The sequence below is a fragment of the Falco cherrug genome, chromosome 3 (genome assembly GCF_023634085.1).
Source record: "Falco cherrug isolate bFalChe1 chromosome 3, bFalChe1.pri, whole genome shotgun sequence".
Taxonomy (NCBI): Eukaryota; Metazoa; Chordata; class Aves; order Falconiformes; family Falconidae; genus Falco; species Falco cherrug.
The window spans coordinates 90,965,193-90,992,613 of NC_073699.1; the positions used below are offsets into that span (position 1 = coordinate 90,965,193).

Here is a 27,421-nt window from a genome sequence, read left to right on the forward strand (position 1 = left end):
AGCACCGTCTGAAGTGTTCTGCCTTTAGGTTTAATGCTGGTCAGGTTTCGTGCTTACAGGTAAGCTGTAAGAAAAGATGATTCTGCTTGTAGGGTTTATAACAGGCGAGTCAGCGGTAAACAGCCTGTATCTTTGGAGGTATCTGCACTGCATGCTGAGCTTCAACCTCCATACTTCCAATGTAATGGAAAACTTCCTTAGACTGAAGATTTCTAGTTGCTAGAAACTTGGAACATGAGCAGTTGTACTGTACAAGTCAGTGACTTCAAAAGGTGTTGGCATAAAGGGCCAACGCCATGGCAGTGGTCTGCCTGGGTCCTTTCCCAGCCACTGGTATTGCATGTGCTCCTCACCGCATCCCTCGTTCGCTGTATTGCAGGCCGGTCTGTACCCCAACCTCCAATTTTCCATCCCACAGAGGCAGATACCTTTCTATTCTACCATGTAAATACGGTGCGCATACAAATAGGGCTGTTTGCAGCGTATTTGGATGTTGCCATTCCCCAGATTTTACTGTGATTGTGGTCCTGTGCTGCTGCTTTTTGTCCTGTACTTCAACGGAGATTTTTCCCATTCTCTAAAACCTGAGCAACCTCTTCAGCTTCAGTTGCAGCTGAGGTGGAGGCACTGCAATGGAGCCCTGCTGAAGTTACCACAGCTGTAGCGAAGCACGTGCCTCGTGGGATGTTGTGTGTCATTCTGCCACACGTGTAACACCTTCCCTTTAAATATGCTGCAAGGGGATGGGGAAGTGGGGACAGGGAAGAAGCAGCTGTAGCATTTAGTGGGCAATAAAGTTCCATTTAGATGTGATCCTTTGCCGGGGGATGAATGCACTTTATTGATCTAACTATGAGTCATCTCAATATTCTGCTGAGTTTTCAGAGGACTTCAAGATGATTGTGTGTGCTGTTAGATAAAACAATAGGGTGGCTCTGTGGAACTGGTATTGGAGTGTTACATGGTGTTTCAAAGGAGTTACGGTGTCAGTCCTCCTGCTGTGAGGGGGTGGTGGGTGTTTGCCAGCCTTACAGGCTCATCTCCAGGCAGGAAAGAGCTTGAGGTGTATCCTGGGCAGCGCAGGCTCCCCAGTTCGTGCCGGTATTGCTCTTGCCCTAAGGATGAACATATGACTGAAGTCTTGGAGGTCATCAGGTTGCTATCTCTTACAAGCATGAACAAATATTCAGTTAAAAATTCACCATGACTGTATTTCCTTCCAGAAGTCTGCAGGCGTTGTTACTGCCACGGTGGCTGGTGATAACCTATCGGTTCAGCGTCTGCTTGCACGTACTTCAAATATTCAGCACATTAGCGGTGGCTGGTTGTGAGCTTTTTTCTTTTGAATGGTGCAAACTTCACATTCTTGACAGATATTCAGCACTGGTATGTTTTTGCGGGATTGTAAAAGGTGTGTTGTGTAAACCACACCAACGTGACTAAGGAGCTTCATTATATTTGCTCTGTCATGAAAAATAGTGCGTCTGAAAATCTCAAAGAGATCAGGCAGTAGTCCGATATGGAAACGTGCATTCACAGGAAGAAAACAGTTTGAAGTTGATAGCATAGTTTTGTGCATTAATTTTATTTTTAAATAATAGATTATTTTAAATGGATTAATTTTAATAGCTAGAGACCTCAAATAAAATCAGAGCCCCTTGTACTAAAAGTGTGCAGGTCCTTTTCTACTTTTTTTTCTCTTTAGCCCAGTGTAGAAAGCACCATGTACTGGATCATATGTTAGGGCCCTCCCCCCGTGGCAGGTGACAAGCTGCCTCCAACTGTCCCTTCTCCTTGGCCCCGTGACGGATTCTGTGCATGGGTTGCTGGTACTCCAGAAGTTGTGCTGAGACCCACCTGCCCCCCCGGCGCATCCCCCCGATTTTCCAGGGCTTTTTCCTAGAGCTCTAATGTTGCACATGCACTGGGCTTCTCGCTCACCTGCTGGGAGACAGGTGCTCTTATCTACTAAGCCTGTATTTAATTCAGAGTCAGAAACCACAACCAACCTCTATGATATTTAGTGGAAGAAAAACATTAACGTTCATACATCAAACCCCTTCATCTCATCCCGTATCCCTTGGCAGGATGGGAGAGGCAGGGGAATGGAAGGTCCTTCACAGCCTTCCCGTGTGCTGGGAAAAGGCATCCTGGGGTCCAACCACATGCCTTTCAGTTTTGCTTCTCTGGCCAAGTTTCCTTCGTGTCGTTTCAAAGACCCAGGTTTAACATGCAGCCTCCTAGTTGTCCTTTCCAGGAAAATGGGGCATCGCAAGTGGTTGGGGTCCTGTGGCAGAGGGGAGTTCAGTGGCGTGGAGAATGTGAAGGAATAGTTGGGGCCGTGAGCATGAGCTTGCAGGTGCTGTGCAGATGCCCAGTCAACTGGTGTATCCCCCAAACCATTCCTTACCTTTGCTTGTTGGGTTGAAAGTTTTGGAAAGATGGGAGTCAAATTCAGGGATTGCCTGGGAGTTAGTCGCCATTTATGCAAGCTCCTGGAAAAGAGACATTTTTACACTGATGCTGAAGTGGTTTCATTTTCAGTTACAAAACTTGCAGCATTTCATTGACTACTGTACTACTTTTAAAATATTATTTAATATGTAATTTCCACTTTTCTCTCTCTAGGAAGGAGGTCAGAAGAGATCCACGCTGACTGCAGGCCTGCTAAATGGTCAGCCAAGCTCCCAGTTTGTTTTCTATGACAGGCTTCACCAAGGAAGGAATCCTGATACTTTCCAGGGGACAGTTTAAGTTCTGTGGCACCTCTGAGGCTGCACAAAGTTTTCCATCTCTCCTCTTTAGAAGGAGCATCCCAAAGACCAGTCCAGCTCAGCCTCGTATGCTGCAGTGCTGAACAGAAGCAAGGCATTCAAAAGCCACCATAAGTTTGAAACTTTCCGATTTCAACCATTTTGATTTTATTCAAAATAGGCGCTTTGCAAAGGTAGCTGAAAAATTAGTGTTCTCTAATAGGAAAAAAAAAACCTTTTCTGTAGATGAAAAGAGATAAACCAGTTTTGGTGTAAATGTTTAGTTTTTCTTGTGCTACACAGAATGATATACGCGATAAATGTGAGAACATTGACAGCATTTTCTTCTATATGTTCCCCAGCTCATATTTTCTAGCGCTCACATTTCGGTTTCTAACAATCTACTGCAATACATAATTAAGACTATAAAGCACCCAGTAGTGGCTTCTGCGGGTTTTGGCTCAGAAACGTAAGATTTAACTTGGAGGAAAACGTCTGAGTTTTCAAAAAGAGCCTGTTTTCACATAGTGGTAGAAAATAAGAGAAATTTCAGCCCAAACAAGAAATACTTCAGGCAGGATATAAGGGGTGGGAATGCAAAAGTGATCGAGCTAGCGTGCAGTACTGAACTGTTTGGGGCTCTTCTGAGCTGAACAGGACTTGGCCTTACCCAATGCCTTCAAAGCCTTTACTCAACACCTTCAGAACGAGCTGATAATACATCTAACTGCTCATGACAGTATGAGTTTGCTCCCATAAACGTGTGGTTCAAATGAGCAGCTGGTAAATAAACACAGCCTATAGCCTTGGTATTGTGCTAAATGTGAAAAGGGGAAGAGACTTAGCAGACTGTTCTGTTCAAAAAGAAACGTTTCCTTGTACGTTAAATACCGGCATTTTAAAACACTCCAGCCTGCGCAGGGCTGCAAGTTTTCAGCCGTGGGTGGACTTGCCTCTGGCAGAAGGATCTCCACCCAGCGCTGCCACGCCATCCCACCGGGACCGACAGGGAATAACACCGCTGCCAGCAGCCAGGCACGTATGTCACCCACACCTCACGCCTTACCTTGCAAAGCCCTGGGTGAAGTCAGCTTTGCACATGTTGCCTACCAAGCAGGCTGAGTGCTGCAGCCATCCCTCCCCACCCCCCCTCAAATCGATGTCTGTTCGATACTAGAGCTGTAGCTTGTCCAGCCCGAGCGTGGCGAGACCCCCCAGCTCCTCTGGCCGGTCAACAGGACTCTGACACTGCAATTGCAAGCTCTGTGGCTTGCTAAAACCCATCAGCGTGTCCCTTGCCCTAGGTCTTCATGAGGTGAGCAGGCAGCAGGAGCAGCCGCTGGCCCCAGGGCAGGCACATCAGGCGGTGTCGTTTTGCCCCATGGCCTGTTGTGGAGCATCAAACCCGTGTTGGGACCACCAGCGCTCCAGCAGCCATGTCATGTTGGAGACCAGGCAGGGGAATGGGCACGGAGACCTGCCTGAGCACAGTTCGGGCAGGGCCCAACACTCGCAGAGAACGTTGAAGGTTTAAATGTTGAAAGGAACTTTAGGAAGATTAAAAAGGTCTGGCTTAATGGCCTCTGGGAACTATGTAGAGGTGAAGTGAATGTCATAGCTTCGTTTTACCACACAGCAGCTCCTAGCAGGGAGGAGAGAAACCTGGCAGGCCTTTCTGTCCCGAACGCTCCCTGGCTCTGAGGGTCGCTCTTCTGGGCAGAAAACAGACCATAGCAGCACAGGTGAAGGGTTATACCTGGTCAAGGGTTAAATCTAAATACACAAGCGAAAGAACAACTTCCTTATTTGCTCAGTCAGAAGCACGCTCGGCTTGGCGGCCTGTGAGCGCAGGGAGGCAGGGAAGGTGGTGCAACCGCACGGCTGGCTCTGCCGGATCTCAGCCCCCCGAAATCGGCGCTGCCCTGCCCTGCCCTGCCCCACTACAGAGCATCCACGGTCCCTCTGTGGGGCGAGGGGCACCACGGGCCGTGCCTGGGTGTGAAGGGCGTGCTGCCAGCCAGCGTGGTTGCAGCGGGGTCAGTGGTGTTGGCAACGAGTCTTTTGGGGGTCAAGAGGCCACTTTACCCTGTCCCAGGTCAGGCCACAGGAACTGGCCCCATGCATGGCGGGGGGTGGGGGGGGGTGGGGGTGGGTTAGGACAGCTCTGGAAGCGCATCTTCTGTTTTTCTTTTCCTTGGCAGCAATCCCACCCACCAGCTCCCACCATAAGCCAAAGCAAAGTACTTGGCGGGCGTGGGGGTGGGGTGGGGGCTCGAGCTGTGCCCAAATGCTGAGGCTGGCACCCACAGGGCTCTTGCGTGGGAGTAGGGATGGGGTAGGGGTCGGGGTGGGACAGGACAGGACGGGCCCGCAGGAGGGTGGCGCAGGAGGGTGGGTGTCCTAGGGCAGATGGGCGTGCGGTGGGAGGCTCCTGACAGCACGGGCGATGTCCAGCGGTGGTGGGGAGAAGGTGCTGGCTCTGGGGCAGGTGTGCAGCCAGGGCTGGTGCTGGGAAGGGAGGGCGCAGAGGGTGGGAGGCAGGTGGACGGGTGGCCCTGCCGAGAAGAGAAGGGCCGGGGAAGCAGTTCCCATGGGCAGGAGGAGGGACGTGGGCATGGTGACTAAACTTCTTGTAAAAGGGGGTGGAGAAAGGAAAGGGAGGGACAAGAAGAAGGGAAAAAAAAAAAACACAACTGCATGTCAAGTCTGAGGAAATGCTGTGGGAACTACAGCCAGGCGCTATTTTTTTTTTTTTTCTCTCTCTCTTCTTCTCTTTTCTCCCCTCGTGTAGCTGAGAGGAAGGAAAGGAAGAACGAGAAGTAGCTAGTGCAAATGTGCCTCGCTCTGCTGCTGGGGCGTGGGGGCTCGGCTGGAAGGATCTAGTTTCTCTTTGGTGGCAGGAAAAGAAGCCACAGGAGGAGGCAGAGACGGACACCCAGACATGCCTGTCCCGTCAGGCTGCTGGCTCCTTCTCCTTTCCCTCACTGCTGCTGGCAAACAGGTAAGGCTGCGCTGCCAGGGCTGAGCCGGAGGAGGGTGAAGGCGGGCGTCGCATCCCACCCGGGGAGGTTGGTTTCTTTGCCTGTCGCTCGAGGAGGTGGCGAAGTCAGAGCCCGTGGCATCGTGCACCACCGGCACTGGCAGCGCGGGGTTTAGAAGAACAGCTTTGCCTGCCTATTGGTTTTGGTTTTTTTTTTTCTTTCTGGTTGTTTGGTTTTTGGTTTTTCCTTGCAACTCACCCCGTCTCACAAAGCTTCTCTCAGTTCTTTAAAATCAAAATAACCCAAACCCAAAGCTCCAAAGGAAGCCAGAGAATCTGCAGGGAAAACAGCCTGCTTCTGCCCAGGGCAGGGTGTGAGAAGCCAGAAAATATTTGCACTGAGGTTGTTGAGGGATATAATTTGCATGTAGAGTAAAAATAAGGCAGACTCCACCCTACCGAACAGATTTATTCAAGAGAGCGTGAGCACACTTGTCCCTCAGACCGTGCGATGAGCGCGTATGTTCTTCACAGCCCAGCTACAGCTTCTCAGCCTGCCCTGGAGGGGTGCTGTCCCTCCGCTCCGACCACTCCGCCACCCCAAGTGCGGGCAGCCCCTGAGTGGCCCTGGGAGGCGGGACGGCATCGTGACCCCATGTCCACGGGTGGAAGACTGAGGCCCAGAACAGCTACGTGACTCGCTTGGAAGTTTGTACGCTGCTCGTGACAGAGTCAGGAACCAGACCCAGTCCCAGGTCAGCTGCGCCAGCAGGGCAGCCCTTTCCTCTCAAGGGGAAAGATCTGAGCGAGGTTGGCTCTGTGGTTGTTTGCAAACAGAGCGTGCTCTTTTTGCAGCTTCATGTAATGCCAGGTGGCTAAGGGTCAGTGTGTTTTACAGTTCGATCATTGCTGGTCTTCCCCTATTTTCAGAAAGAACTTTTTCTGCAGTCAGCTCTTGCTGACCCTTGTGAATGGCATAAACCAGGTTTCCTCCAGTGGTTTAAATTTGCAGAATCGTGCTTTGCTTTTTCTAATTACACAGCTTAAAAATTATTCTCCTCTCTTTGGGTTATTTAGACCCTTGTAGACTGGCAGGCTGTTTGCAAATCCCATGTACAGGCACTTTATTTCCTCCATTAATCAGTGCTTGGCAGCCTCACTACCATTTGTATTTATTTCATTTGAACTGCTAATATTTCTCTGTGTCTCATTATTCTTGATTAGTTGTGTCATTTTAAGGGCTTCCTTCAACAGAGTGCTATAACTGGGCTACAGCTGGGTTCCCTGAGGGCAAGGTGCAGCTTCAAGAAAGATAAAAAATACAAAACAAAAACCCTCTGCTGTCTACAGCTTACAATTTAATGTCTGACCGCACAGTCCTGAAAGCCTTTCCTCTGGATCCTTGGTCCTAAATATGTTGCCTAAAACCACACAGGCCTTTTTTCCCCCTCTAAAACATATGTTTCACTCTGTCCAGCCTTGGTCCTCAGGCTTCTTTTAAATTAGTGCTTTCCAGGTGTCCTCCATACATATATGAATAAGCCTGTGTATTTCAAAAGTGATTTTTACATCACAGCTTTCAGGCGGTTTGTCCCATTCCTCAGTATCCTCTGTCTGTTCCCTCCCCCTGTCGGAGTTCAGGACTGTGATCAGTGCAGCATGATGAGCAGACCTCAATGTTCTTCATACCTTTGCTTCAGGTCACTAACCATTACATATTGGCTTCCTTCTGGAGCCTTTTGGGTTTGGGCTAGTTGTTCCCTTTGGAATATCCTCATTGCCTGGAACCTGCGCGACTCTTGGCCAAACCTTGGCAATTCAAATTTCCATGCTATAGCTCCCAGCACATTTTGGGTACCCTGATGTAGGAGCCAGGAGGAGCTCCTCATTAATTCTCACCTCCCAATTCATAGCCTCTCAGGGGATGCAAAACAGGGAACTTGTATTTATTTGGGGCTGTTGTGTAAAGTCTTTCCACTGTATTCAACACGTGCTTAATTCTGAGCCTGTAAGTGGTTGCACAGGGTGCGACTTTCCATAGCCAATGCTTTGGACGTGTAGCAGTACAAAATAGTAGCTCTAGGAAAGTTACAGTGTAAGTTTACATAGGATAAGCCATGCTTTGACGAAGAGCCTGTTGAACCTGGAGAACCTGTGAGTCAAGAATGTGATAGCAAGGCAAACCTGGAGAGACAGTGCTCCCAGCCAGCCTTTCAGGTTCTCCCTTTCTTGGCTGATTTGAACAGTGGTTTCTTATGAGAGTGCTGTTTTCTGGTGGAAGGAATTATGAGAGTAAGTGTGGTAGGGCTGAAGTTGTCAGATGCACTTGTGTTAGTTTAGAGTCAATAGTATGATGGGGTAGTGATAGGGTAGTGGTATTTGCAATGTATTTCCTGCAAAGAATGAGAAACACTTGGACATGTAAATTAATGAGTACTCATAATTCTGCTGAGAATAACCATGGTTATCATCGTCATTTTCACCAAAGAGGAAACAGGAACAGAGAATTCGTGACTTGCTGTAGGTCACACACCAAGTATGGAGCAGAACTGCTGGGAGCAGAGCTCAGCCCTCCTTGTCTTGTGCTTCAGCCGCAAGATGATCTTTCCTTGGAAATTAGGGCCGAGAGCCTGTCAGAGGACGTGGTATTTTGCTTTCTGAGGCATGATCTGCTCAGCTTCTTTGTATGGAATCACTATATCCCTTTTTTTGCTTGTCATCGGTGAAGGGCATAAGTGTTTCTGTCAGGTGGGAGTTAAAGCCTGTGAGAATGTGCATTTGTAAATATGCAATAAAGCAGTTGCCTGGTTTAATGTCAAAGGACTCTTCTTCCCTTGTGTGGCAATGGGTTGGGGTTTTCCCGTAATACTTACTTCATAGGGAAAGTTTTCTCACTGCAAGCATCTGGAATTCTTTGTAATACAGAAAAATTTTGGCCAAAAAATAGATTATTTTTAAACTTCCTATAATACACAGTCTTTATGGAGAGAGGGGGAAAAAAGAGCATAAAAATGTCCATGATGTGCTATATCATGGGTTCTTCCTGGTCCGGTATTCCTGCTCTGATCAGGGCCACAGGAATCACTCAGTAGAGCAAAACTTCTACAGTATGTAATCTGAACTCCTGGATTTATTCTGTTATACAGCATAGGTTTCAAAGTTATTGTAATTCAGTTGGTTCACTTGTCAAAATGCCCTGGCGGGAACAGTATCTGCAAGAGAAACTGGAAAGTTTCTCATTGCTTTGCAGTTTCCCCCAGAACATGTGAAAAATCTTACAGCACCTCGTATAAAAGGAATATAATGCATATAACCTGAACCAATCTACAGTTTAAGAAACCTCTGCTTCTTCTTTTTGCATGTTAAGCATCATCTTCCTGATGCAAATTTTTCTTTCCCACAAACGGGACCAAAACAAACCTTCACCACATTTCACAAGTCAGTAGAATTCAAAGCTTATCAGCCATCTCGAGGGTACTGACCTATGTCATTTACGGCACAGGGCTTTCTTCATACTGTGCTGGAGGAAAAAAAAATGCAGGTCAAACAGAAACAGATCCTTAGGGCCACAGTTAATCTCTCTAAGTGCCTGTTACTGTCATCCCAAGCACCCTCAGACTCAGAAAAGTGGGTTCTAATTTGACCGCTTTGCAAGAACCAGTGCAGACATTAAACAGACATTAAAAGGGATGCGTGTGTAACAACAGTACAGAAAATCATTAACACCTCAAAGTGGTGCCCTCTGGCATTTATACTTTTAACACTGTTTAAAGGTATATTTGAGTCGCTTTGCTATGTTTATCCATCTGTCCTTTGGAGTTCAACTGGTGGAAGACCCTGCTGTACTAGGTACACGTGTAGACTCAACAGAAAAGTAACGCGTGTTGCAAGGCTGTCCTCCTCCTGCTCTTCCCTGCCAGCTTGCTCTCTGTATGAGGTGTTTGCAGGAACCAGATCCAGGAGGGTTCCTGCCACCACATGCTGTGAGCACAGAATCCACACCTCCTTCCATCCAGTGCCCTGCGCTGCAAGGGGCTGCTCTGCAGCGCGAGGGCTGCTGGACACTTGGAGGAGGCGGTTGCTTCAGATGCTGGTTTAGCTTACTGGAGGCAGGCAGTGGGGAGAAGAGGGAAACAGGGGCGGCTGGTTCATCACATCAGCTGCAACTGCGCACTTCTTGTACAGACTGCCCCCTTCCTTTCAATGGAAACTCAACTTGCCAGGCAGTGCTGGCTTCTGCTGCAGCTGCTCACCCCCTGGTTTAAAGGATGCATTGGTTAGCATTGCCTGCATGGAGAAGCAGCTGCTCTGAGAATGGTTCATTATTACTGATGGAAAGCAAAAGGGCAAATATTTGTGTGTTATAAATGCAATATAAAAATTAAGGGCTGTTTAACTAGGTTGCACTATGGACTTGGGTAGGCCTCAGTCTGTACAACGCAATAGCCTACCTGCAAGAACTTGCCCCTTTTTATTATTCTTCTTTGAAAATGGTCAAAAGTTTATGTAGTAGAAGAAAGACTGTTGTTGGACCTCCATGAGCAGCAACGGCTGAAAGCTGCCAGGTGGGCTACAGGGGGGAATCCTGGGCTGCAGGCTGTGCTGGCACCCAGGGCAGACTGCCATTGTGTCTTCTCCACAGCAGCAGGCTTTGGCGTGACAGTTCAGCTCTGGGGAAATGCAAGTTTCCTGATTTTTCTGTGTTTGTGTGTCACCGCAGTGTGCAATCATATTTGTGATGTGGTGTCTCACAGAGAGCTTAGCACCACACCAGAGGAACGACACTGACTTACGCCCAGTGCTCCAGGACATCCTGGCTTTTGTCCCATACCTGTGCAGCCACCTCAACTGCTCTTCACAGTGCTTCCCATGGTTACCTGGTTTGTTTGCCTTCTCAGGGCGTGAGTTCTCTGAGCAGAGGGCTTGGCTTTCTTTGGAGTTTGTACAGCACTTGGGATGTCGTGGCTGCAAACAAAGCCAAAGAGTCGTTAATCACTGCAGGACAGAGCCCCATCCCTTTCCCACCAAAGTCACAGGAGAGGCCTGCACAGGCCCGGGGAGGGAGGGGATATGTCCCCCCCTAGCCCAGCTGCCATCACACAGGCTGCAGCATCCAGCCCTTACCCTTATTCCCAGGGTCCTTTTCTGGCCACAACCCCACCAGCATCCTCAAGGTGGAAGCACATTCCCTGCACTATTTGGCCAAATGTGTTCGTGGTGGCTCCCCATGAAGTCCCCGAAGGAGAGGCTGGAGCAGGGGCTGCGGCAGAGGATGGCAGCACCATGGGCAGGCAGAGGGCTGAGACCCTCAGCTGCCTCTCGGCTCTGCGGAACCCGCTGGCTGCTCCCCTCTTAAAATCTAGATAAAAGAGACCAGGAAAGGCAGTGTTCAGTAGAAGAGCCAAGCTGGCTGGTTTAATCCACCCTGCAAGAACCAATTAGCCAAGGAGGGGGAAGAAAAAAAAAAATGAGGTCACTCACCCTCACCACTTTGCGGCTACTCCAAAAGAAAAAAAAAAAGTATATAGGATCTGTTCAAGAATGACAAAGAACAACATTTGTGACTGCAGATGGGTCCAGAATATATTTAGTCAGTGGTCAAAATTGAGGGAAACGAAAAAAAGTCTTGTATGGAAAAAAAAATACTGTGAGGCTTTGTTAGGCAACCCATTAATCTGGAATACAGATAGGGAAAAATGTGCTACTAGGTTCATATGAAATCCTAAAAATTGCTTATGTAGCATGCAAGGGAATCTATTTTGAGCATGTTATTTTGCCACAGCGAATACTTTTGCCTTACAAGCATCATGTTCTTCAGTAACTTTTCATCGTTCAGTAGCAAGGATAAGATGATTCCTTGAATCTATTCTCACAGGAAGAAAAATTCTCCCCTGCAATACCATGTGAAGTAAAACAGGCTGGTTATGGAAATGATCCAAAGCCTATTCAAATCAGGGAGGAATATTTCCACTGACTTGACTGGCCTACAGTCCCCAGCAGAGCTGGTGCGTTGTGGTGACACCTAAAGAGTAAATGAACGAATTTTTAGTCCAATCCTGAACCCTTTAATAAAGGAAGCAATTGCTTCATGTTGGAAAAGGTGCAGATCTGATCATGCAGTTCTTACTATAACTCACACCAAGGCAGAATGGTCTGTGGGTGTTGTATGCACCCCCTCTATATGGCCATCATCCAAGGTACGGGCTACAGCCCTACCACTGCCCTTTGTATTTCTGCCTGCAGAAAATTCAGCGTTTGTTCCATGTGCAATGCTACAATCCAAAAGAATGAAGCCAAAGCAGAGCATCAGGCAGTGAAAGCAGGCTTCCCCTCTTCTCTACAAGCTTTCTCATCCTCCCCAGCAGCTCAGCTAGGACTGCAGGGTCTCACACCATAAGAGACTAATACCTTATGTTCCACTTTGGAAGCATGCTGGAAGGAAAGGGTACATAAACATACAGATTTTTGAGCATAGGAAGTCCTCGCTGAACTCCTAATCTGGCATCCAGAAATATCCCGGCCCAAGAAATCTCTCATGGTCATTTCTTCGTTAAGATTGTCTTCAGTTGATGAAGCATAGAAAAATAATCTGCTGAACTAAAATGCAAGAGGAGCATGGTCCCTATAAATGACGGTGTTTTTAGTGCCTTTTTTATTATTATTATTTTAATTAAGCATGAATAGCTGTGGAGTTATTCATATCAAGTCGTTAAGACTGTACCGGGGGCGGCAAGACTGCTAAACTTTCCTATGGAGTACTGCTGTTGCACCTGTTTAATCTACAAGAGATTTGCCTTTGCAGGCCTTTGTGCAAGCACATCTAAGTATTGGTTTTTGTAATGTTGTTATTCTGCAGGTTTTATTTCTGCTTGTTATGGACTGTTGTCTTGCTGTCAAGCCTTTTTGTTAAATATTTTGGTTTGGTTAGCTTTTGGGTTTTGCTCTCTGATTCATCTTTAAAATATTCTACCTAGTAGCTATTAGTCTTTGGATGGCTGTGGCAGTGAGGACATGCAGGTTAAAGCACGAGGTTTTGCACCAAAGTGCCAGCAACACGCACACGCTACTGACTGCTCAGTCACCGAAAATGTTAGATGTACCCTTCTGGCTGTTGTATGAAGATGACTTTATCTCTGAATGATGAATGCTGTGCACGTGATCGCAAGTTTTCAGTCCGCAGAAGAAAGCTGGCTGATTCACAGGTTCAGTCAGCAGCTGTTTCAGCCCTGCCATCTATCACCTCCGTCATCTCCCATCTGATATACCTGAGGTTCCTCTCCGCTTTACCCCCACCACCCCGCTGCCAGAGCGGTCAGTGTGGCACTTCTCCTTCACATAGTCCGCTGGCTAGAAATAACTCTGCTGGGTTTGGCAGAGCAGCACCAGTTGCTCAGGTGTTGGCTTTTTGCTGCGTGCTAAAACGGAGGGGCAAGGAGAATGGTCAGGATGGGGCATTTACCACTGCTTGCCCGCTTCCTGGCTGCAAGTTACACTGTTCTCTTGACCTCTTTATTATTGGTTTTATCCCTCGTGTTCTTTCTGGCCTCTTTAGGTATTTAGGCTCTAGCAGGGTTTCAAGGACCTATTTTTAAGAGTGAAAAAATATTTAGTTTTTAGCTGTTGCCATTTCCCGGCTGTATTTTACCACGTGGTGGTAGTTCTGTGATGTGGTTTACTGGTCACTGGAAAGTTGACATCACCAAAAGCATTTCATTCACAATCTGAGATTTTTGTGATGGATTGCAGACCTGCAAGCAAATAACTGGAATTGTAAAGCTGTGACTTTTGTCATGCTTTGATTGAGTTTTTATCAACAGTGAATACTGTCTATGAAGGAACTGTTGCATTCAGTATCCATGTGATTATGATTAAATCTTTAACATAAGACTCCTCTTTCCCCTTATAAACTCACAATTGTAAAAATTTCCAGAGCCGTTCATTGTGCACATTGCTGTTATGCACCTCAGTAGAGTGCCTGGGAGCACCAGCCATGGAGCAGTGCCCATCAAGAGCCAGATTCTATTTTTATTCCTAAATAACGTTTTAGGCAAGCCCCTGAAACTGGCAACAAGCTGAAGAAATCGAAGATTTCTTAGCAATACTTCTGACCCAAAGCAGGTGGGAAGCTGGAAGGATGTAGGGCCAAAATTGGTACCTGTGAGAGCAGAGGGAGTGGCTCATATTTGAAGGAGAAAAAGCAGCAGATGACGGCAAAGGCCGTCCTAGCTGGATACCGGGGTGCTGTGCTTGCATGGGCTGCTTCAGATCAGGAAATGTTGGTCAAACCTCGCTCCTCTTGATGAAGGCAAATAAAGCCCCAAATCCACAGGAATATTACAGCTGTACAGGAGGCAAGTCTAAGGACCTCAAAAGGAAGCGGTTTGAATAAACTCAGGCTCCAGAGTATAAAGAACCAGTAGTGTGGGAGGTAGGACAGACCGTAGCTGTCTCTCCCATAGGTACTTTGGTTCTGTAATACTAAATGAAAAAAAATGTGCTTTGCTCAGTGAAATTAAGACAGATGACTTGAATACTTTCCAGAAACAACTACACTGAGGAACAAGGTGTCATCTTAAGATAGTTACCCCTTGATGTGTCCCTTTACATCTAAATTTTTGCAAAACGAAGATTATCACTGCTGAGCAATCCTCATTGAGGCCTCAGGTTCTTGTTCAGAAGTGACATGGGAAAAAGGCTGTGGAAACCCCCAAGCTTGTTATTCCAGATTTTTTCTTTTAAAGGAAAGAGGCCCATGCAACTCTATCTTCTCTAAAATGTCTGTCTGAATATTCATCTGAGCGAGAAAGTAATTTTAGCATCCATGACACACAGCTTCTGCTGCCATCCGATTGCTCAACGGCACCGAGAATAAATATTTCCTTAAGCCTGAAGACAGGAATCTGAATACTGCTGGTTCCCCTTCAGAAGCACCTGTGTGCGTGTGCGTGTGTTTTTTTCAAGCTCTGAGTAACACAGTGGTGCTTTGTAGCTCTGAGTCATCGAAGCTCTCCCACCCTACAAGCACACTCTTGCTTAGCGTCCTTTTCAACAAATAGGCAAAAAACAAAAGAAGCTGAAAAAGCTGTCTGCAGCTTGACACCAAAACACAGTCCTCCTGCAAACCTTGACATGAGCATGCCTGTTTTCACAAAGAAGTCAGTGGTGTTACTCATGTGCTTAAAGGTGAGCAGGTGCTGGCGTGCTTTACTGCGCTGGTTCCACCAAGCCCAGAGGAGGTTTGTCTTTCGTCCCCTGGACTCTTCCCCTGTCAGATATACGTGTTCTGAGGTAATGTTAATCAAGCAGGAAAGGTGACGATTTTTTTAGGGACTGGTGCAAATCTGTGTGCTTTGCACACCTTTTAAGTCACAAATTTAATTTACGTGGTATACCTAGAGCTTTTTGAAGCACTCATTTATGCACAGTGGTGGGATTTAATGGGCAGCGTCATCAACAGAAAGACCATTAAAGAAATGACCAGGCTGGGTTTCATCTTTTTTCTTCTTTTGATCATTTAATCACTTCAGAGGAGGTTCACACCTTCTCATTCATCAAGGTCCCTTCTATCTCTAGATAAGAGCTTGGTGATGTCCAGATCACTCTGACCCACTGGCCGGCACCCGATGAGAGGAAGGATGTTCCAGGGGTTACAGGGTGAACTTGAGACTTGGTTTGGTTTCCTGTCACCTCTGTAAAGCCAGCCAGCCTCCGGGTGCGAGTTCCTCATCTGCAAAATGCATTGCACTTCCCCGTCTCCGAAGGACACAGTGGTGGGAATGCATTGGTGGTGGTGGTGGTGGTGAAGTGTCAGGTCATCGTGCTGCCAGCAGCACGACTGCTGCTCAGCTCCCAAAGGAAGCTGACGTACATTTTGATGATGACAAGCGCAATCCCCTGGCAGAGGGTTAAACATGGGATAACCCGACTTCAAAAGGGCTGTGTTAGCAAAAAGGCCCAAGTTTGGCTCCCACCCTAAGAAAACCCCAGGTTGCTTTTGTTTCCCTTTCTGTCCTCTCTCCCTCCAGCTCTCCTGCTTGGTAGGTCCAGCCAGTCCATACCAGGCCAAAATCTCTTGCCTTCACGAGGAGGCTGGGCTCACGTGAGGCACTCATGTGGGCACGTGTCTTTACACCATTGAGCATAAATGAAAGGAGGGAGTATTGCAGCTCTGTGAATGCGTTGGCTTATGTGGAAAGGGGAAGGATATGGTCCCAGAAGAGACTGCTTATTGACATAGGGCATGGATTTATGCAACTGCAGCTGTGAGTTATACTGTAACAATAGCCCTCTTTATACAGTAAAGCATGGAGGTATGAAATAATTTCCAAAAGTGGCTGAGCAATTGGCTGGCTCCCCTAGCCCCAGCACGAGGGGATTGCTGCTTCTCCTCAGGCTGAGTTGCAATTCTCAGAAATTATTCCAGACCCTTAAGCTGAATGCTCTTTAGCAAATTTGCATATCCTTCCTTAAAAAGGATGACTTTGCCCTTGTTTGACACTTCAGTAATTTTTTAGCCTTGTTTTCTAAAGAGGAACTATCAAAATGGAGCAAACGAGGAAGAAGAGGACATTCTGTGACAAAAAGCGAGTGACTGGACCTGTTGGCCTTATCAGTTTTATTGCCTTTTTGGATGGCTGGGAATAGGGAATCAGTTGCTCAAGACCTCCTTTCTGCTGCTCAGTCCCACAACATCACCTCAACCCTGTGCTGGCCATCTTAGTGTTTTAGCAGATGCCAAGTGAAGTGCATTACAGAAAATGAGCTCTTTCGATTACAGAAGTGTTTTCAGCTTTTACCCTGGGACACTGAGTATTGTCACTGTTAGCTGCCAGGCTGGCCTGACTTTCCATTTCCTAGATTGCCTCTTGCCACACCAGCACCGATCGTTACACTGTGCCCCTCCTGGGAGGCACTGTGCAAACACAAAATGCAATGTTTGTTCCAAAAAACATACAATCTGATCACGAGAAAGGTGCTGCTAATGAAGGCAAAGAAAAAGACAAGGGAATAATGACACAACAGAATATTTCTTGCAAGATCAGACTCTTAATTTGATCTGAGATTGTGGTAATGATAAAAAATGGCTACAAGTTGTTTATAACCTGCAAAAAATACAGAAACGCAAGACCTCTGACTTGAGGTACTTATTCTGTTCCAGACACAGTTAGCGCAGTTTTGATAAACACATTGGTGTGTATCCCATGGCTCAAACTCCAAGGCAAAAGGTGCTGTTTTAAGAAAAAGATTTTCTGTCATCTTTGCGTTACAAGATCCTTCCGAGCATTAGAAGATGACAAGGTGCTTAGGGAAAAGTATTTTCTATTTAAAGAGATTGCTATTGCTGAAACTAAAAAAAAGGAGGAAAGAGGAGAAGTAAAGACTTGGGGGAAACAAGGGGAGAACACTAAGCAGAGGAATGGAAACCAGTATCAGGAGGCACAGGGCTATCATATGCTGTTAAATGGCAAAAGCTCCCGTTAACCAGCAGCAGAAGCTTTATTGCAGCTTTTCCCAAGTACAGGCCAAATTTTATATCATCTTCTCTATCGCAAGATCAACGACTGGTTTTAAGGTGGTGTGTTTGTTTGGAAAACCGCTGCCACAAGACTCCTGGGCAGCCGAAGTGTGATCAGCAAGGGGCTGAGCGTGGGGCTGGCTGGCCAGGATCCCCAGCACAAGCCGTGCCCTGAAGCCTGGCCAAGGCAGCCGTGTGTGCTGGGCTGCGGGCAGGACCACGCTGTCTACAGGCAGCCAGGAGCAGGGAGGGGATGCAAAGGCCCGTCAGAGCTAGAGGCAGCACTGCTACCTGCTTTGCAGATGCCCTCTCATGTAGCAGTTTCAGGTCGTTTGGGGGTGGTGGTTTGTTTTAGTTTTGTTTTGTTTTTTTTGAGAAGCAAAAAGCTGTTGGCGTAATTGTATCATCTCTCTGGATGGCTGCCTCAGTTCCATGACACCCCCTCTGCAGGACACAGTGAGAGCCATAAAAAGCTACAAAATTAAAGTTCAATATTTTCCGGGGCTAGCTGGGAGTATTGTGTATCCCAGTGGGAAGCTGGGAACTTTTTTTTTAGGAGTATAAGTTGTTCACTTTACGTTTGCTTAATACTATACGTTAAAACTGTCGGTTGCCCAGGTCTTGGTCTGAGGAAGAAACTACAGAAGTATCTCTATGCCAATTCTTTTTCTGTACAATTGTTTTCAAGTCATAGAATTCAAATAATATAGCACTGTAAGAAAAGGTTATATAGCAGGCCAAAAGTTCATGACAAATTACAGGATTGTGTTATTTATTTATCACCTGGCTGTGGTACGAGTCTCTGTGTGTACAGCAACAAGTACACATTCTTAGTGAGTCTACAAACCACCTTTGAAGTAATAAATGTTGTGTAATTTTTACTGCTTAGCTATCCAAAATGCTATACAGAAGAGAAGATTTCCTCCTTTCTGCAGGACTGTGACTAGGTAGTCCTGAAGGTGTCCAGGTATATTGGTTCTCATGTCCTCTCTCTCCTTCTCTGCTCCAGTTGTCACTACAAATCACTCCACCGTGTGAAAGCGAACAACACTATGAATACTCTGGACGGTGCTGCACAAAGTGTGAGCCAGGTATGTGAGCCCTGGGCTGTACCGGCTTCACAAAAGCTCATTAGAAACAGTTTTGTGGGTCAGTAAGGCAGCTTGCTTTTGCAACTCTGCTAATCTATTGGCACATACCCTTGAAGGTGCATGATTTCAGGCTTAAAAGCGCCTTCAAGTGCAGGAGTCGTCCTGCTGACCTCAGCAAAAGCCTTAGCAGCTATTTTGTTGGGTTAGCACTCAACTGCTGTGGGAGGCAGAAAGCAGCTTGATTCTCATGTGCGTAGACAGGACTGCTTCCAGGCTGTAAGCTTCATGGATGTGTTGGTGCCATGCTAAAAGCGGGCCAGACTGAGGAACTGAAAAGGTGGCAGGAATAAATGATTGTCCACAGCAGTACAGCAGTATTAGTCCAACATGTTATTTTCCCAAAGCTCTTTAGACAGTTGGTTTGCAAGATCTACTTGTCCTTCTCTCATTCACAGGAAAATATATGTCTGCTAGATGCACTGATACTTCTGATAGTGTGTGCCAACCGTGTGGCCCAAACGAGTATATGGATGTCTGGAATGAAGAAGATAAATGCTTACTACATAAAATATGTGATCAAGGTGAGTTGTTTTTACTGAGGAACCTTTTAATCCAAATTAGTGAAGCACGAAGTTGGAAAAGTGGATCTAGAGAAGTTGCTTTGTTCAGGTGCCCAGCACTGGAGGCTGGGCTTGCAGAAGAGCCTGGCAGAGAGGGAGGTCGCCAGACAGCAGAGATTCTGTGCTGTGCTGAGCACCAGGACCATGGTCTCTGTGCTGCTCATAATGATTATCTTCACTGGAGCCATTCACTCCTGTCAGTTGCATCTTAAAGGTTGTCCTTTTTCCCAGCGTACTGTGCATTGACTTCCCCTAACACGTTTGTCTCACCCTGGCAAAAGCTCTGTTTATTTTCTACAGCACCTACAAGGAAAAATACTGCTCAGGAGTGCAACCGGTGAGGAGCCCCATGCTGGTCAAGTGTCTCCCATGCTTCTTGAAAAAGAACATTTCCTCTAGCATAAATTGTTTTGCATCTGGCATTGAAGCAAAGCAAATAAGTAGAGCAGGAGGTTCAGAAACTTGAAGCTTACTATCAGAGAGATTTTTACTCCCATCTGCTTTCTCTTTAAGGGAAAGCTTTGAGAGAAGTGAACCCTGGGAACAGCACATTCCAGCGTCAGTGTGCTTGTACGATGGGCTACCACTGGAACGAAGACTGTGACTGCTGTCAACGAAATACTGTGTGTGCTCCAGGGTTCGGAGTTGAGCATCCTGGTAAGATACAGAAATGGGACGTACAAAGTGAAAAGTCCAGCTCAGGCCAACAGGATGAGGCCAGCATTGTGTGAGTTGTGACATTACAGAGGATACTTTGGACTCTCAGATGACTGTCAACAGAAGATGTGTATCTGAGTTGCTGTTACTACTGCATATAACCTTCCTGGACTATTTGCATTCTGAAGGCTTCTGCCTCTATCTTTTAAATAGTATCTTGGATCAAGTGACTTTTGCAAGATATCACGTGAACGTAGCAAGAGTTGCAAGGTGTTCAGTGCATTTCTGATGTTTGCTGAGGTGTCTAGCTGTGAGTCACTAGGTCATACATGGCTCCAGTATTCAGAGAAGCAGTCCATTGGGAATTGTTCCTGAGGTCAGATTTGAAATACATTTTTGTCCAATGACTTTGCCATTTTATAATGTTATAAGCAAGTTAAAAAAGATTAACACATTTCAGTAGTGCAAGTATTCTGTTTTAGATGACTTCTACTGCAAAGATTTATTACAGACATTTAATTTAGTCTTGTCTGATCAAACACAAGATGCAGGTGTTTTGTGGGTGGAAAATAGAAGACAGTGAAGTTCAGAGTTGTAATAAACACTGGGAATAGCTGTGCCAAGCATGAGGAACCCCCAGAATGCAGCACATAATAGAATAATGAAGGATGAAATGCTCCATGGGCCTGGAGCACAGTGCTGTTTTTCCTCCAGTCTAGCAAACCCTGATACAGCATTTTATTTACTGTGGCTTCATAGAAGTGACAATGCCAGTTAGCGTCGCTGTCTGTGATAGCTTCAATATGAGGAAATTAATGAAAAGAGGAGGATATTATAGCTGTGTGTTATTTTACAATAACTGCAAATGGCTCCTGGTCATTTCTTCTTTTGATCATGTAGAGAAGTGCTCATGTGGGACTAGCGTACTTCTTTCTGCTTACATGTGACTGTCATTGCTGCTTTAATGTAATCTAAGATCTTTCTCTCTTCAGGCAAGCTTTTGGGGGGATTGGGGGAGGGGTGTGGAGCAGGGGTATGGGGAGCATAATCACCTTATCCTCATCTGAAAGGAACATGTGGAAACTCAGCTATGAAGTTTTTCTTCCTTTACTACACACAGTGCAACAAGACAAGGACACAATGTGCATACCATGTCCCAGAGGCTACTTCTCAAAGGTCGCTTCATCCACCGACGAGTGTAAATCCTGGACCAAGTAAGTCCCTGTCTATGGTAAAAGGACCCCACTAGCCAGAAGGCAGGGAGAAGCTTGGGCGAAAGCATTTTTCAGTGAGGTGTTTCAGGCTCTCTGCAGAGTGCACGGAGTATCTCTGTTGGCTGTGCAGCGATAAAGGCATTCTCACACTGAAGCTTGAAATCTCCTTGGGGGGAGCAAAAGAGAGCGGTAACAACAGAACTGCTGAGCTGACACAGCTGAAAATAAAGAAGGTATCTGAGGCTCTTGAGTGTGGAGAAATGCAGGAGAAATGTTGTATGTTACAACAGAAAGTACTACTCTGCATAAGTGTAGGAGTCACAACAAGCTTCCTCTTTGAGAGCCTAGCCTCTTTTGTCTTTCTCTTTTAGCTGTACAGCTCTAGGAATGGCAGAAAATGTGCCTGGAACTGACAAGTCAGATGCAGTTTGCGCAGAACGGAAGATGCCTGAGCCATCAGAAGATGGTATGTGTCCTTGCACAGATTATCTGTTAAAAAGTAGCAGGGAGGAGGAAGAATGTGTTTACTAGGGATTTTGGCTGGTTTAACTTCATTCCCATTGTGGGCGACTCTAGGGGGAGCAGCTGTAGACCAAGACAACTCTTGGAAAATCCCACCTCTAAAGATTACTTTAACGCTGGCAGCTCTAGGGCCCATGTCCACTGCTAAGCAGAGCTTTACACCTTCCCACGGAAACTGCATGGCAAGCAGCACTGCTGTGATACCCATGACCTCCATCACAGTTACAGCTCTCTCGTTTTTTCAGCCTGCTGATTTCCATACACTCACTAATCTGTATAAAGGCTAGCAGCTTGTCTACATTGCTATTTTATGGCTATGGATGTAGTCTCAGCTGAATGTAGCTCTTCCTTCTCGCCCACTGCCCACTTCCTTCTCCAGTATGGGTATGATACCAGGGAGGCTGCTTGCCTGGCATGCGGTCATCATTCATAACCTGAGATAATGGACAAATTTTGCCAGCTGGATTCTCTAGTGTCCATGAGACGTATGTCCTCCAACCCCTGAGGGAGAGCAGGCACAGCCCGTGGGATGCTGGCAGCTTGCGAGGGGACTTTCAGAGGGGCATCACTGGATCACACCTCTCTGAGACGCCAAGACTCTGGTTTTTATGGAGATGGCTTGGTACCAGGTGCCTTCAGTATGGCTGCTTGTTACAGAATAGCATGGGTGCTAGAGCTGTTGTCCTGATTATAGAAACTGAGAATCAAACAGGAGAAAAACCCTCTCCTGTCAAAAGTGGGTAAAATGAACAAGGATTGTCATACTGCTGACTACACGCTGCATGTTGATGGCACTATCTTTTTTACATCCTGCAGGAGCAAACAGGATCTTATACGTGTTGATTGTCATCTTGTTTTTTGTGGCACTAATTGGCATTGTCATCTTCATCGTATACTACAAGAATAAGGGAAAAAAGCTGACAGGTACATGATAGCTAATGATATTCATGAATGTGACAACTGCGTGGTACTCTGTGCACTCTGATTTCATGGATAACCACCAGGTTAAGAAACTCAGGAGTTATTCTGGAAGTTCTGTGCTATCCCTATGTTCTTCCATATGGGTATGCTTTAACAGCGCAAATCCAGGCTTCAAATTTCTTTCCCCTAGGCAGGCAGCATATTACACACATGCATAATGCATATCACTTGGTATCCTTCCGCAGCCCGGACCACGGGGTGACCACTTTTGGGGTGGATGCAGCAGCTGTGGATGAAGGAGGGCTGGTGCTTGGGCCCTTTATAGCAGCACAGCTGCTCTGCACCGTCTGGCCCTTTGGCCCTTGGCGGAAGGGAAGCAGGGACACACACAGGGGGCTTTTGCCACCTCCTGTCTCCTTCCTCCCACTTTCTCTCCTCCCCTGAAACCTGCATCTGGACAGGTTAAGATACGGATTTCAAGACAAAGGCCTGATGTGTATTTGAAAACATGATGGAGGCAATTTTTTTTTACCTGAAGGCCAAAATTCTGACGTGTGAAGGAAGAAATACTAGAAGGAAATAGAATAAACAGTAAAAGTAGAAAATTAGAAAAATTATAGCAAAGGCATACTGTATAACAGTGGAGTACTAAATATATTATTAATACAACAGAAATACCTTCAACAGTTACTCAATTCTGTGTTAAAGCCCTAGATAGCCTTAATTAAGGACATACCCATGTTGTTCTGTTCGTTTTTTATTTTCTCCCCTCTAAACATGGAAAGCCTTTGCTAGTGTACTTTTTCCGTCATCACCTTTCCAAGCCCTAGCAATTTATGAAATGTTTTGGATGCTGCGGAGGGGAAGACAGCAACCCTCTCTTGTAAAGTATGTTTCAGCCTGTGTTTTAGAAATGGGCTGCCTCTGCCACACTAAACATGGGTTGTGCTAAATCTGGAATTCCTGGGATGGGCTGGAGGAAACGGTGACTCTCCTTGCAAACCAAATACTTACGATGCAAAGCAGGTTAGGGGGGAATGCTCTTTATTTGACATTTCTATTGCCCTGCTGCTCTGCAGTGACAGTCCTTCATTGCCTTTGCATGTTAAATCCTACTGTTAAAGGCCCAGAGACTTGCAGGCTCAGGAAGAAGCTCTGCCAGCTTGCAGTGGGGACTGATGGTAAATGTGCAGGCTGAACATCAGAGCAAGAGAGTCATTGCTGGGAACTGGCGGTGGCTACATAGCTGATCTATCTTCAGACATACAAAACCAGGATAAGCTTCAAATGTACGTGAGACCTGAGCCCTACAAAATCTCCTGAAAGTATAAAGACAAAACAGGAATTGCTAACTCCGTTAAGTGGCAGTCTTTACCATAAAGCATTGCTGGACTTAAAGCTTTTCCTTGGGACATACTCTGATTAAGTGCATTTCCCCATTAAGTACACCCTGATTAAGTGGAATACGCTGTGTTTGAGCCTACCATCCCATGGTTTCAGTGGCTTACCCTCTTCTCTCTAGGCTCCTCACTCCTGTCTGAGAACGGCCTTTGGGCCATCCACGTGACTTCTCTTGAAACAGACCGTATGGCTGCAAGCGGGACGGTATTGGGCCAGTCATAGCTTGGTGTGACATATGACCAGGAAAGAAACCCCATTTGATGTGGAACACAGTTTAACCATGGTCTATTTTAGGAGCTTGGAAACATTTGTTCCACAGAAATACATCCCTGTTCCAGTTACAATGAATCCTCAGCTAGACCAACACTGGGACACTTGAACAGTCAGTAAAAACAGTCTCGCTGGTTTCTATTTAATTTGATATTGCGGATTGTGAATGACTGTGGGTGTTTAGGTCTGTGGCTAACTTCAGTGCCTGCTATATGTTACAGCCTCTCTTTATATTTTCCCTACAGCAGATCTACAGAATTGGGCTAACGAAGTGTGCAGCCAAATAAAAGGAACAAAGGTAAAGTCAAAGACACTAGCATTTTCTCATTGTTTTACATTTCCTCATGGCATTCCTGACATCCCTCCTGAAGCAGACTCCTCATTAATGTTTGGCTAGAAAATAAGTTTTGAGTTCCTCAACAAATGTTCGCAACTTTGGCTTTTTCAGTCTGGTTTTCTGTAAATCTGAGACATATGAAATCACTGTTCTCAAATAGCTTCTGAACCTGCTCTCTGGTTTCAGCCAGTTTTAACAGTGGTAAAAGCCTCCATGATGATTAAATAATTATGATGAGAAAGTTAAACATGAGCCCACCGGTTGCTGAACGCCTGAGACTGCCTAGGAGAAAGCCTTACTAAATCATAAGAGCAGGAAAACTTTCAGCTGAATTTGCACCTTTTTACATACCAGAGTGCTCACAGGGGAGAAACCTGGCTTTGGGGCAATGCCAAGAATGCCAGACATGCAAGGCATTAAGCACAGAGCCTTCACATGTGAAAGAAGTAAGAGGTTTTGCTCTGGAAGAACACCAGATCCCATGCTTGAAACACTCAAATAGGGACACAGGTTCAAGTTAATGTGCAGTGCCTGCTGCACACTGTGGACATGGGCTGAAGTGTCCCAGGTGTCTGTTCTCCCTGCTACCCTATCTAGCTTAGCTGTTGAAAGACTCAAATTCCATTGCTGCAAAACAAACATACCAAACCAACCCACCTTTTTTGAGCAGGCAGTTCTTTTGTCTCGTAAGTGTTCATGCAACTTCCCGCATCAGCAGCTGCTGAGATCCTCCAGGACAGAGGAGTGAATCAACAGCAGCTACAGGCTTGCAGCATTTACACTCTCTCTTCTGTCCTGGAAGGTCCGAACAGATTCTGGAAGTGAAAGATACCAGTTCCCAAATACCCATCTACAGCACAGCTTGCATGAACTGAAAGTAAACCCTTGAAGTATTTCCCAGTCTTAATTTTTTTGGAGCTGCAACCAAAAATTTAGCTTTACTTTGACAAGTACTGGCAACATGGCATCATGGGCTTTGCATTTGTTGTCTTAACATTTTCCAGGTTAAAGCAGCCTTACCCATGGGACTTCCTTTTTCTGTCTTGTCTTGAGCCCTCTGAATCAACCCAGTTCTCCAGTTCTCTTCAGTCATTAATGATAAAAAAGATTCTGTTCCCAGTAAGGCCTTCACAGGTGAACAGCCCTTCAGACAAGTGGGGGGGGTTCCAAACCCTTACAAGCAGTTAGGTAGGTCTTACTGATGGTCCATAAGGAATAGCAGAATCCAGCAACTCTTCTAGATTTATAAACTCTTAAGTGCCCTCTTAAGAACTAGTAATAGTCATCTCCCAAAATTAAATACTATTGCCACCCAGGCCACCAGACTTTTGTCTGAGCACCGCTGAACCCAGCATCGTTGGTCACAGTTTCACAGCAGAACAGAATTACACTTCAGGACTCCAATACAGCAGTGCTGCTCAACCTCAGCAGCTCCATACTGAGGAAGAAGTGAGATCTGCCTGTTTCTTCTTTGTCTGGAAAATAACCTTCTGCTGATCTACTTATTAAACAAGCTTTTATTTTTAATTTCTTCCAGGAGCCCCCCAGAGATGCTTTTGTTACCGTGAACATCACAAATGCTGCTGTCCCTGAAGTCATGGGTCTCCTGGGCCCCACTGGCTCGCCTGCCCCTGGAAACTCGTGCTGCACCAGTGGTCACGCTCCTTGCAGGAACGGGAGCCCCAGCACAGCACCGTGTGAGGCAGGAGGGAACCTCGAAGGGTTTTCTGTGGTAACTGAGACTGATGATGACCACTTCCCACCAGTTCCCATGGAAGATGAATACATGGATAAGGATCTCAATACTGCTGATTCTTTATTGAGTCGGACTGCCAGTAAAACCATTTCATCATTTTCAGAACCAATGGAGGCAGGGGAGAATGACAGCCTAAATCAGTATTTTTCAGGGATTGGGAGCACAGAGGACATATCAGTCTCTCAAGGCTTTCACCCTTCCTCCAGCACAGATGGGGCACACCCCACCATGGACAAACTTCTTCAGAAATCTTGCCAACATGCCCACAGTTGCCTGAAGGAAACAGGCAACAAAGACACAGATAATTTTGCAACAAACTATGACTTGGAGAAGATCTGTGTGAGGTGTGGCATTTCGTACAGGGAATCTCCCAGAAAGTGGAGCAAACCCTGTTGTGCTGTGGCTGACAGTGCTTCCACCTCCCCAGAGACTGGATCCTATGCACAGTGCACGTGTGGCTTGAATTTTCTCTCTGCGGGTCAGAGCACTCTAGCAAGTGATCATAGTATGGAAAGTGCATCTTCAGATAGTTCCAACATGAAGTACCAGAACACAAACAGAAGCACTTCAGGGACAAGCAGCAGCACTTCAGACTTTCCTCCAGCATCTGGTAAGCCCATTAGGCCTGACCCATACACAGTCATACGTCATTGTTCTCTGTGCTAGCTCAGTATTATTTGGAGAGTGTGATTTAGGAGGAGAGAAGAACAAAATGATGCTTTTTCACTTAATTGCTCTGAAGCTAATCTGAAAAACAAAACTGAAATAGTAACGACATTTGGTTTGCAGTGAAGTCTGCAAGTAGTATGAGCACTGTGAGGGACCATTGTCCTGCCCTGATCTAACCAGCAATGCAGAACCCATCTTCTGGCTGTCACTGTAGAGGCCAGGCGGTTCTGTTAATGAAGTATTTTGGTGACAGCAGGTGTCTGTACTGGAGAAAACTTGGGAGGAGGAGAGTGTAGGGACCTAGAGACTGAGTCAAGAAAGGTTGCACAACGCTCCAACAGACAAATTTCCATTCAACAGTCTGAAGGCACATTTTTGCCATTAGGTTTAAGTCCAGTTACATTTATATGGTGGTCAGTGAAACTTCAGCTGGAGCTGTAACCTGGTGGCCACAACTGGGTCTAAGAGATTATGTTCAATTTTCTGCTTTTAGCTCTTTCTCTTTGCTTTAATTTGCTAGGACCTAAGCACTCACCTAAAAATAATTTCATACAGACATTGTTTCTCCATACACAAGTGCTCTGTCCTCTAAACAACTCTGAAACACTGTCGCCAATTTACTAATTGACTACCAATTTACTAATTGAGTATACATAACGAAATTGTCAAATAAAAGCAGGGGGGAAAATCGCTGAAGCAAAACTAGCAGAAGGGA

At 46.2% G+C, this 27,421-nt stretch overlaps 1 protein-coding gene across 1 annotated transcript in view; it reads left to right on the forward strand.

Moving 5' to 3' along the window:
- The first annotated feature begins 5,398 nt into the window (after positions 1-5,398).
- TNFRSF11A (TNF receptor superfamily member 11a) overlaps positions 5,399-27,421 on the forward strand; it is a 30,210-nt gene continuing 8,187 nt past the window's right edge. Inside the window, exons 1-9 of the mRNA XM_055705478.1 lie at positions 5,399-5,754; positions 18,258-18,339; positions 18,795-18,920; positions 19,473-19,616; positions 20,737-20,830; positions 21,202-21,296; positions 22,169-22,276; positions 24,190-24,242; positions 25,819-26,647. Of these exons, the coding sequence (XP_055561453.1) occupies positions 5,695-5,754; positions 18,258-18,339; positions 18,795-18,920; positions 19,473-19,616; positions 20,737-20,830; positions 21,202-21,296; positions 22,169-22,276; positions 24,190-24,242; positions 25,819-26,647 (1,591 nt within the window). The 5' untranslated portion in view covers positions 5,399-5,694. The remainder of the gene's footprint in view (positions 5,755-18,257; positions 18,340-18,794; positions 18,921-19,472; positions 19,617-20,736; positions 20,831-21,201; positions 21,297-22,168; positions 22,277-24,189; positions 24,243-25,818; positions 26,648-27,421) is intronic.